Source organism: Vespula vulgaris, chromosome 1 (assembly GCF_905475345.1).
Source record: "Vespula vulgaris chromosome 1, iyVesVulg1.1, whole genome shotgun sequence".
Classification (NCBI taxonomy): Eukaryota; Metazoa; Arthropoda; class Insecta; order Hymenoptera; family Vespidae; genus Vespula; species Vespula vulgaris.
The window spans coordinates 6,221,117-6,233,399 of NC_066586.1; the positions used below are offsets into that span (position 1 = coordinate 6,221,117).

At 27.5% G+C, this 12,283-nt stretch overlaps 1 protein-coding gene across 7 annotated transcripts in view; it reads right to left on the reverse strand.

Annotated features, from left to right (window-relative positions):
• LOC127065320 (uncharacterized) overlaps positions 1 to 12,283 on the reverse strand; it is a 64,698-nt gene that overhangs the window by 8,617 nt on the left and 43,798 nt on the right. For 4 of the 7 annotated variants that reach the window (XM_050997495.1, XM_050997512.1, XM_050997525.1 and 1 more), the window contains 2 exons: positions 11,781 to 11,807; positions 2,914 to 3,007 (listed from right to left, as the gene is read on the reverse strand). In XM_050997495.1, coding sequence (XP_050853452.1) covers positions 2,914 to 3,007; positions 11,781 to 11,807 — 121 coding nt within the window. The remainder of the gene's footprint in view (positions 1 to 2,913; positions 3,008 to 11,780; positions 11,808 to 12,283) is intronic. The other 3 variants (XM_050997503.1, XM_050997543.1, XM_050997533.1) reach the window with 1 other exon arrangement.

The following is a 12,283-nucleotide window of genomic DNA, read 5'->3' on the forward strand; positions in this document are numbered from 1 at the left end:
TTCCACTTGATACGTAAAAATAAAAAATTGCTTTGTTAGAAGTGAATATATAAAATGAATAGAATATTGAATTATTTAAATGAAAGAAGACATAATTACATTAAATGAAAGAAAATTGTCGAATTTTTTAACCGTTTGTATTGACGATAGAAAAAATAAAGTAAGAAAAGAAAAGAAAAAGTAAATATAAACGCTATCTATTATATTATCTATTATAATCTATAATTATATTTCTGTTCAATCCCGAGAAATCCGTACATTTTATCCTTCATTTCCGCTCTTATTCTGTTCTTTTCTCTTTCTTTGTCTTTCTCTTAATTGATATATAAGAATCTTTTATTAATAACTTATCAGTGCTGATTTGAGTATTTCTCGATAACGCGATAAATGTTTAATGAGTCACGATAAACTGTGAGAAACGCAATCGGTATACGTTTATAAATATTTGCGATTAGATGATTTTTTTTCTATCGAACGGTACAAAAGTACGAAAAAAAAAAATTGTATTTCTCAACGAACGATACGATTTTACAAATGAGGTACGTATAATAAAAAAGAAGAAAAAGAAAAAAAGAAAAGCAAAGGAATAAGGCTAAAATAATAACCAACGGATGAGCTCGTGAAATTTTTTATCGTCACGAATTAATTTGGAAATTAGCACGTGAAATAACTACACGATACGTATCTATCCTTCGTAGCACGCGAGTTGTTTTAATTAAGTTAATGGCCTAGATAATAATAGTATTAAGATATTATCGACATGTTAGTACATACGAGAGTAATTTTGATGATAAAAAGACGTTCTAATAATGTTTATTAAATATGAAATAATTATGAGCAAAAACAAGCTGAAAGCGTCACGCATACATTTGTTAATGATTAAAAATTATTATTTATAGAATTTCAAATGTAAGAGCAAAATTTCTATTTATAATTATCGAATGATACGGCTAAATGAAGTTAAGATCAGATTGCATATATTTGTCATTCATATCGAAGATCTATATATGCTTCAACATATTGTCCCGTTTAATCCTCTTTCAGAAATAGAATTGCAAAATGATTATTATTTTTAATCGTTCCATTTTCGCGTTCTTCTTATTTTCATTTTTTATCATTGTTTCTTTTTATTGTGCACGACACACACACACACACTCTCTCGTACAGTATTCACAAGTATTCATAGATACATACACACATATACATATATGCCTTTACGTCGCATTACCATTTCAGGACTAATCGCAACTAAGCTTCGAGACTGATCCTAATTACACTTAACGGATCTTGTTAAAAATATGTTTCTTTAGAAATGCTCACACGTGCATATAATCGAGATACTACAGATTTCTGAGAGGAAGTTGGTATCTATGACGTAATGTAAAAGAAGAAGAACGTCTATTGAAAATATGTATATACTTTATAAACTCGAGGACGATGACGTGATATATCATATAAAGTAACGTCATCGTATTATCTGTAACGTAAATTATCAAAGAAACCGAATGTAGCATGGTGTAATCGACCGTTCACATAGCTCTTCTCCCTTGCTCTTTTACAAAAATAGGATATCATAGAAAAATAACGTCATCAAGCTGTGATATCGATAGTTACTCTTAGAACGGGTTGCCCTTTAAACCTTTTACATTGATTAACTCAATTAATAATTCGAAGGTTGATTGAATAATTACTAAAAAGAAAATAGAATTCGATCGATCATGAAAAATGTCATTTGTTCAAAAGATGTTGTTAGAATTAGAAGAAGTAAAAATACGTAAAGAGAATAGGAGATTCAATAGACGTAAAAATGACATTTATTCAAAAATATTGGCAGAATAAATAAAAATAACTGAAAGGAAATGGAAATTCATTTGACGTAATTTTCTCGAAGATCGTTATTTTCCATTGCGAAAATTAAGTCGATTGTCACGTTGGTGGAAATTCTCTCAATAACGCGGATAACTTGGATTTTTCATCTGAAATATGCTAACTATCGATCATTAGTAAGCGTGTCTTTATGCGATAGAAATTTATTAATGACTCTTATCGTTGTCTTATATATATAAGTCTAATATATATAAATATAAATATAAATATATATATATATACAAACATACATATTAATAATATATATATGAAATACACACATATGTGTACATACACATATTAGACATTATACATATAATGCGCGCGCGCGTATATATATATATATTGTATATATTTATGTATTATATATCTATAGTGATTCGTATGATACAATGCAGACAGCGTTAATTGACTGTACCGACGATGTGGGATCACTTCGTGGTTGACCCTAATTGGGTATGGACTTTTAGCAAATGGGTACACGCGATTTGTCTTCAATGATCATGTAATTAAGTGACAATTACAGAATGTTATTGAGCAAGGAAATATTTTCTTTTTCAAAATCGCCGGGTATTTATATATTCTCATTAATTACGATATCTGAAGGAACTTCTTTTTTTGTAGATTTTATTGACTTGTTAACGATAGTAAACAAGTTATAATCTAATGAATTTCTCAATGATCTCAGTGAACGTAAGATCAGTTCACCATTAGGCCGATAAAATTAATTCGATTAGAAAACGTTCGATCGATTGAAATTATAAATTTTATTTTATGTTTTTATATTAAAACTTGATAACACAAAAAAAAATAAACGACTTATAAGATTCTTTATGAACATTATGGTGAGTCGATAATTCGATTCTACGAAGAAAGAGAAATAATCACGAAGATTTCATCTAGTTCTAGTTTAAAAACAACATTTCAATTCGACATTGATACAGATAACGACAAATGTATCTACTGTTATTATATGATTATATATATTGTCAAACTTAGCAATGTCATATTATTTTAAAGTAAACTATAATTAGAGAGTCCTTTTACCTGATTGTTACAGCAAGTAGGACGATGATAACACCGACCAATACCATAGCTATTAGCACGCCACATATCATATAAACGCTGTCGACCGGCTGATCTGAAAAGAAAACACAAACATTTCTTTATTGAATTAGCTATATTTTGTATTAGACAAAATAAACATATATTTAATGCTCGTAAAAAAATAAGGGATTTTAAATTTCTTTTTTCATAATACAATTATCAAAATTATAATTATTAGAATATAGAAAGTAATGTTAACTGATGGTTCCTTCTGTTTATTTATTATTTTAACTTAAATAAATTAAAAATAATAACGAATAGATAATTTTTTTTTCATTTCAAATTAACATATGTGATAAAAAGTAGATCATAGTTATAGCGTTAAAAAAAAAGAAAAAATAATTAAGAAGTTCGTACTTTTAATAATTTTTGTTGTAATTGTCTATATTCACATACTTTTGACAATTATATACATATAAAATCTCATATTATTTTTCCTTTACTTTCTTATTTGATTTACTGCATGATCATGGGATTTTCTATCCATCCACTAGGAATATGTATAGCAAGTAAGTTAGTAAGTATTAACTAGCTATATTTTCATAGAGTGCATATGTCCGGTAAGAGTCGACGAGATTTCTACCCTCAATTTTGATCGATCGATCAACTATATAGGTTATTCGTCATCGTATGAAAAACTTTAGTTACACGTCGTCAAGATTTCGTAACGTCTCGATTATATTTCTTTTAAATATGATCGTTTAAAATTATACAGAATTAACAAAAAAAAAAAAAAAATGCTTTTCAATAGAACGTCAATTTAATGAATATCGAGTAATTAAGAATGGATGTCGATACGATCCCAAATTAATGGAAATATTTTTTCTGTAAATAGGAATTACGATTAATTAGAGATTATCGTCGGATATTAAAAAATAAATCAATGCTTTAGAATTGTTTTAGAAACACAGTCGAAAGTATTTACGCGTAGCAACAATGGACACGCATTTGTATGTATGTACGTACGTACATTACACTGACCTGCCTAAAAATAACGATCGTGACTGTGCTTTCTCTTAAATTAGATTGACAACATCGGGTCGATGCTATTTGTTTTGACACTACTACTACTACTTTCACGAGGCTCTTTCATTCTTTAATTTTTATTAAAAAAATTTGTACGTAAATATTAAAAGAAATCTATTGATTTTTTAATATGATAAAAATCTTAGTATGATAAAAAAATAACTTGAGCAAAAAAATAATCAGTTCTCGATTATCAACAAAGTGTGAAAATAAACATAGCAAAAACATAATTTTTTCAATAAAAAATCGAGATCACCTTCAGTTTTTTAAATAACATCATATAACTTGTTTTTTATATAGCATTGTAAGTGACATTGAGATAATTTTTTTGATAATTTCAGTCACTCACGAGATATTTCAACATTGTGAGTTAAAGACATCCTGTATGTATATATACATACATAGATACATTTATATCCAACAGATATCTTGTATAAGATATAGAAGAAATATACATATATATAATAGTATGTAGTATAGTATATATGTAACATATTTACAAGGTATTGAATAAATATCGTTCCATATTTATACCGGAGATAGGACACAATATATTGAGTAAAAAATCTATATAAACATAGGTCAAAAGGTCATTTATGAGATATACACATTTTTATATGTTAGCATCATGATCGACTTATTGCTCGATATTTACAGAATATGTTCTACAATGTTGGAACTTCATTATGTCATGTCTTCCTTCTATTTCCTCATACGTTTGGTATCTTTTTCTTAGAGTCTCTTAATAATTTCAGGTCTCTGTTGAATTATTTGACAAGAATGCAGGATTCGATCATGTAATTCTTTTAACAAGAAGTCATTTATCGGCAAACAATAGATTATGTTTTTCAAATATCCATATAAAAAAACGTCTGGGGAATTTAAATCAGAGAGTATACTATGCAAGGTTCAATTCACCTTTGACCAAGCACCGTGTCTGAGTGTTCTCTCACATTAAGCACGAAATGAATTGGACTCCCATCATGCATCTAACAGATCAATAGTCTTTCATATGGTGAAAACATATGCTTTAAGAATCGAAGTAATGTATTCATCAAAAAATTGTGATAGGCAAACTCTGAAAATCGATTTAGAAATAATATTACAGGGCCAATGAGATGATCTTTCATAATGCGTATCCAAAAATTTAACATTTCAAAGAAAATCAAGTGACATTTTCAACATGATACTCTGTAACCTCTGAGTGATCTGACTCTGTAATACTTTAATACGATCAAGTATAAATCTTTATATGAACTTTCAACTTATCATGTAATTTTTTTCACGATTAAAAAGAAAAAAAACCATCAAATTTGCAATCACCAGTTAATGACGTGTTTATACGTCGAAAATGTTTAACCTTTCGACCTATATTTATATGAGATTTTTTACTCAGTATGGCGTGTCCAGTCTACCATATAAATATGGAATGGATTTTTTTAACATCCTGTATATAAAAGTCGTTGAAAGTATACATAAAAGCATATTATATATATTTTTTATTATGCTTTAGTATATGCTTAACAACACTATTATTATATCATTAATATAATATTTAATGAAATATTATATTATATACCCACATGATTTTGTAATATTATTATATGATTTATACTATTATTATAGAATTATATATAAGTGTAAATAAAAGTTGTGCATTGATCGTAATTTGAGAGATTAATGTTATAAATAATTTCATGAAAATTTGTTGAAAGAGAAAACGAATTGCATTAATTTCTCTCTTAGAAATGAAATTTACAACATTTGTCGTATTTGCACACGAGGTATGATGATGTTCAATGTACGAGGACAAGATAAAGCAATAAGTAAGAGAACACGTGCTGAGAATAGCCAATGTGAACTATCTTATTTTTAACTCGCTATGCGGCAAAACTTCTTCTTTATTATTGGACTATAGGTTATATACGGATATTTCCACGACATTTAAATGCATTTTATCTTTATATTAATTTATGTCGAATAAGGTGACATTAAAAATAATCGTCATTTTTTATAACGTCACTCTTTTATAAAAAATATCATATAATTGTAGATTACGTTGCATTAATACGACTTTATGTTAAATTTCTACTTTATAAACAATAATTTTTTCATATATTATAATGCAAATTACTATTTGCTATTTATTATGTAATTATATGTAATTATATCGAGATATGTAAATTTCGATGTATTTTGTTTTTTCTTTAGACGAATAAACAGTTAAAAATATGAAATTTATTCGAAACGTTGTAGTAAATGTTGCTGGTTGTTAACAAATAATCTGAATTCTGTACATAGTCCGAATAAAACAAATGATACATAATAGGAAACATCGTATATCTCTCGAGTGATGTGACTCTGTAATACTTTAATACGATCAAGTATAAATCTATATATGAACTTTCAATTTATCATGTAATTTTTTTGACGATTAAAAAGAAAAAAAGTGATAAATAAACTAGTTCTCAGATATCAGGATAAATGAAGTGTTTAAAACGTTATCTCTCATCGTCCAAGTAGTCACTTCCTACGTGCCTCAGCACCTTCTTCTAAAGAGAGCACGTCGTTGTTTCGTGATAAATGACATATCGTCTTTTTCATCTCTTTTTTTCATTATTTCAACAGCAATAAAATCTACTCGATATCGTGACTCCATCAATTCCTTTTATAATCCATTAATAAAACGATTTAGCGTGAAATTGCATGTTGAGCATTCAATCGATTTTACATAAATCGATTTATTCACATAATAACCCTTTCATAACTTTTTTATTTTTTGATAAAATATACAAATTAGTTTTTCTTTTTAATATTAATTATATAAGAAATATTAAAGACATTATAATCTAATACAATCTTAAATTTTCTTTAGTATCTAAAGGAAGATTATATCATTATATAATTATACTATACAAAGATTTATTTTTTAAAGCAGTATAAAGTAATATACTATTCATATAGTATAGTTACAAATATATAAACAAACAATTCATTTTATCATAAGAAACTGAAATAAGACATCAAAAAAAAAAAAAAAAACAAAATACAGATATACGAATATATAATTTCCAAATTAAATGATGTCATAGAAAATGAAATGGACTCTACAAAATTCAGTACCAGTCACGGGAATGATTCATCAAAACGTAGTTAAGAAAGAAAACAATCAGGAAATTTTTATTTCCGAGAAATGTTTAATGTAAAAATACATTCGGGAATAATATTAAATTCGTATGTATCATAAATACTGTGCACAGATTAATAGTAATTATTATGACAGTGTGTGTTTGTACCTAAATATCGATGCATATAAAATACATATATAGAAAGTAAGAAACGAAACGATATTGACTCGTATTGCTCAATATTATCTATGTGTTGTGTGTGAGCGCATGATTCTTCCTATATATATATATATTTTCTCTTCCCGTCTTTCCTCTCCCCTCTCTCTCTATCGTTTTCTTCCAACCATTCTTGACATCTTCATTGATCTTTTTCTTTCCGTTGTTCGTTCGCTGGGGGTCATTTATCGTGGATAAGCCCAATAGACTTGCGAGTTACGCAGTTCAATGCGATGTAAAGAGCAATATTGAAACGCGATTTACGATATATACTTTTATTTGCGTTGTTCGCCTTTGTAATGATTTCGTTCTTCTTGTTAAAAGAAAAAAAAAAATATATATATATATATTCGAAGAATCTTTATTCTCTCGGCTAACTATACTAGGATCGATATACGATACGAATGATATAATATGTAAGATAAAGACACGTAATACCAGACCTTGAGATATTTTGATGATACAGATTTCTTGTATTTCTTTGAATTACGAATGCTTCTATATAAAAGTAATACAGGCCGTTCTATAATTCTGAACTTATTCTTTTTTCACTTTTTTTTTCTTCTAATATCTGTAATAATAATATTGAATTTCTGTGAATTAAGAAATTTAAAATTCTGAAGTTCATGAATTTTTCTGAGTACAGAAAAACATGATGTTGGTTATATAAAATGAATTTTTTAATACGCCTATGTATATAGTAATAAAAGAAACAAACGTGGATAAAATAAGAATAGAATCAGGAGCAACAGAGTTGTTAGTATGAAAAAAAATCGAGAATAAGAAATACGAATAAGATAATTTTTAAATGATAGAAAAAAATGGACAGAAAAAGTGAGAAGAAAAGATCAAAATTAAAAGAATAGAGAAAAAATATTATGAGGAGAAGAGCATAAACGTAAAGTACTTTGAAACGAGATTCACAAGAGATTTAAACCTGATAGAAACCTTGTCTGGTACAAACACAGAGAACGGAGAGAACAATGGCGGTCGCAATAAGATAAAATAATAAAAGAAAAATATAAGGAATTAAGAGAGAATAACAAAGAATTGGAAGATGTAGAGAAAGGGATCAATCGATCATAGCAAGATTTAGATGTGATACTGATGAAAAAGATAATAGATTTTGAGAGAAAGTAAACGGGAAGATCTGCAGAGTTTTTATGAATAGGGCGGTAAAAATGATCGAGCATTTAATAAGGTAATGCAAAGGGATGAGAGTGAGAGAGAGAGAAAGAGATAACAAACTAGATGGACCATCGTGCAGGAGCAAGTACAAGGAAAGAAAAAGAATACAATAAAAAAATAATAATAGAAAAATAATAGAAAGAAAAAATAAAGTAATTGTAAATAAGGGATAGCGAAAAAAGAATATAAATAAGTTTTATCAAGCATTTTAAATACCGCAATAATTATTTTTTTCTTTTAAAAAGTATTGTAATTATAGATATACAGATAATATGTAAGCACGTGCCAAAATTTAAGAGCGAAAAATAAGAAAAGATAAAGTTTCTTTATATATTTAATCTCTGGAATAAAGCGAAATGAATGATTTATACAAATAATTACATGTAACATCCGTGTAATTATGTTGAACCAATACCTTTACAATGCTTTACGTATTATAAACTATAATGATTAGTAGAAAAAGAAGAAATTATCAAATTTAACGTTAGGGACCATAAATATGATAATGTGTTGCTATAATTATAAAATTATTTTGATGACCTCCGTTTATCATTATCGTCTTTAGTCACGGGAAGGAGAATCAATGAATACGTTAAAGATTCAGTTTTGAGTAACGTAAGTACATTCTTGTTACAATTGTTATATTTCAAAGAAAATTAACTCGATTAATGATGCTGACTTTCGTTTATCTTTCATTGTTACTAAAGAGAATAAAGGGAAAGAGATTTCATAGATTCATAAGAAATTATTAAATTATTATTAGATATATATGCTAATAATGTAAATATATTTGTATATCTATATACATATATATGCATATATATATATATATACAAATATTATAAAATTATATTATATTATATTATATATATATATAAATATTTATATGCACGAGATATGCTTATATGATGTTAAAAAATATAATTTATGAACAAGGACGTCCACGTGGAGTAACGGTACACACACATTTTCATAGATGCATATAATATCAGAGAATGAGTAATACTAGAAACAAAATTTGTTTTACTAGATAAAATTAAGCATATTCTTAGATAAGTATGTTTACATTTCTTTAGATATAATTGACTCGAAAGAAGTAAAAAAATAAATACATTTATACGATAAAATAATTTTGCAAATATTAAGTAAACATTACTAAACAACTAAGAACAATGCTTTTTTTCACTATTTAAGGTTGCTTTGTTAAAGGCAACATTTGGAAAATAATGATAATAATAATAATTATCGATCAAAAAAATTTGGTTACATACGACATTTAAGTATATAAAGATATTCATAAATACATTTTTTTAGCAAAAGTAGAAGGTGTAATGTCGAAATAATCCAAATCATTAGACTTTGTGCAATAGTTTTTAGGAAGTTACTGTATCATTTACTTGTACTAATGCGACACATGTAGACTATGCTGATTAGCTAAACTCATAACTTGAATAGATGACGTATTACGATGGATGTTAATAACAATGAATTATTAAAGCGTTTAAACGACGGGACAAACAACGGTAACGTGCGTATTTCTAATACGAATATGTTTATCTACATATATACATATATATATATGTGTATACACCTATATATATCATATGTACAGATATGTACTATGTATATATATCATGTTATCTATAATGTCATATAACTTTAAATTACACACTTTTACATGCCTTTGCATTTTATAAGCTTCATTTTGTCGCGACAAAATTAATTATTATTTTTTAATCACGTTGTTTTCTTTTTATATCTTTTAAGTATCCAAATAAGTTATTCTTACTGTAATATAATTAAATTGATATAAGTAATATTTTAACTTTTTCATATTATATAATTTTTTAATAGATATGCCAAAACATCGAGTTATAAATGGTTAATATATATATTTATGTATTATAAAATTATATATACGTATGTATATATATATATATGTTATGAAATTATGTGCGTATTTATGTACATTCATATTATGAAATAATATGCATATGTATATATGTGTTATGAAGTTATGTGCATATTTATGTATATTGATATTATGAAATCATGTGCATATGTATGTACATATGTATCTATTATATATATGTATATGTATTAGATATGTATGTAAGATCACAGACAGATAAAGGCACGTGCACATAAACGTAAAGAGTAACTTTAACTATCTCATGAGCAACCGGACGAGCGCTCGTTAGCGCTTTGCATCTGCCGAAACGTTAATAATTGTTAAAAGCGCGAAGTCACCCCTAGAACAGATGTCACATTATCCGTCTACGTATTCGTCAAAATTACCGACAATAACTTACTACTTACGTAAGAGGGATTTACGTCACGATAGACACAATCGTTCGGAAACGTCTATGCGCATTAAAAGAGACCGTATCTTTTATCGTTTCGTTAACTATCGACTGTGTCTTCTATTTCTCTTTTTCTCCTCCTTTTTTTAATATCTATCAACGACGTTTCTAGTTGCCAATATTGCATTTTTCTATCTTAAAAAAAAAAGAAAAGAAAGAAAAAGAGAAAAAAACAAGAAAAGAAAAAAAATAGACGCGAAGTCAAAGCAAAGTTAATTTTAGTTATTTGTTGAAATTTTTAAAGAACGTTTCTCTTTTGATTCAAGACAAGAGAGAATAAGAGAGAAAAAAGAGAGAGAAAGAGAGATAAAGAAAGAGAGAAAAATAGATAGATAGATAGATAGATAGATAGATAGAGAGAGAGAGATAAAGAGATAGAGATAGAGAAAGGTAGAGGTACAGGTAGAGATAGAGGTACAAAAAGAGAGAGAGAGAGAGAGAGAGAGAAAGAAAGAGAAAGAGTATCGATACACTTCGAATATCGGCGCTTATAAATAAGTATGAATTATAAGAGGGATGTTCTCCATCTAAAAGTCTAAGCCCACATATCTGAGAATTTTATCGGCAATGGTCTGACGCGTTGCTCGACTGTCAAGTATATTTTCGGCACACCGCAACACGTACTCGTACATACAACCGCTGTACAACGCTTATGATCGAGGTGTAAACTAATAGACTGTAAACGAGCCTGGTCACGAGGCCCCGTCGGCCTTTACGACACATGAAAATAGAGCGCCCGTCGAAATTCGAATAACCTAGCCCCAAGATCATCTTATTCGATCGTAAACGTCCAAACGTTGGTTACATTATGAGTAAGCATGCCGCTTAATTTTAGGATTCCGATTGTAACTTCTTTCTATGTGTCGAACAAAAGCGGTCAACTTACCGACAGGCGACAATAATTCAAAGGAATCTGAAACGATAAAGAAAAAGGACAAAGTTAATAACGTGTTTTGATTAAAATGTTTATTTGTTTAGAGAAATAGAAAACGTAAATTTATTTAATCTTCTATAATCTCATTTCATTTTGAAATCGTTGTATTGGATGGTTCATAAGTTCCTAGGTTGGTTCATCTAAGAGATTTAAAAAATTAATTACTTTTTTGTGAGACTTTGTTTTTTAGATTGTACAATTATAGTTTGTAAGTTTAGTTTATAAAAAATTCGCCTTGATAAAAAGTAATTACTTTTTAATATCATCTAGGAAATTTTGGCCCACCCTGTGTGTTTATATTTTTTAAGTCTTATTTTATGTTAATTCATATTAGAAGATTAATGTTCGCTAAGTATAGATTCTAAAGATAATATAAAACTGTGCAGTATAATAGCAGATATAGTGCATTAAATGTATTATATATGTTATATATAATATAGTTATATTACAAGTAA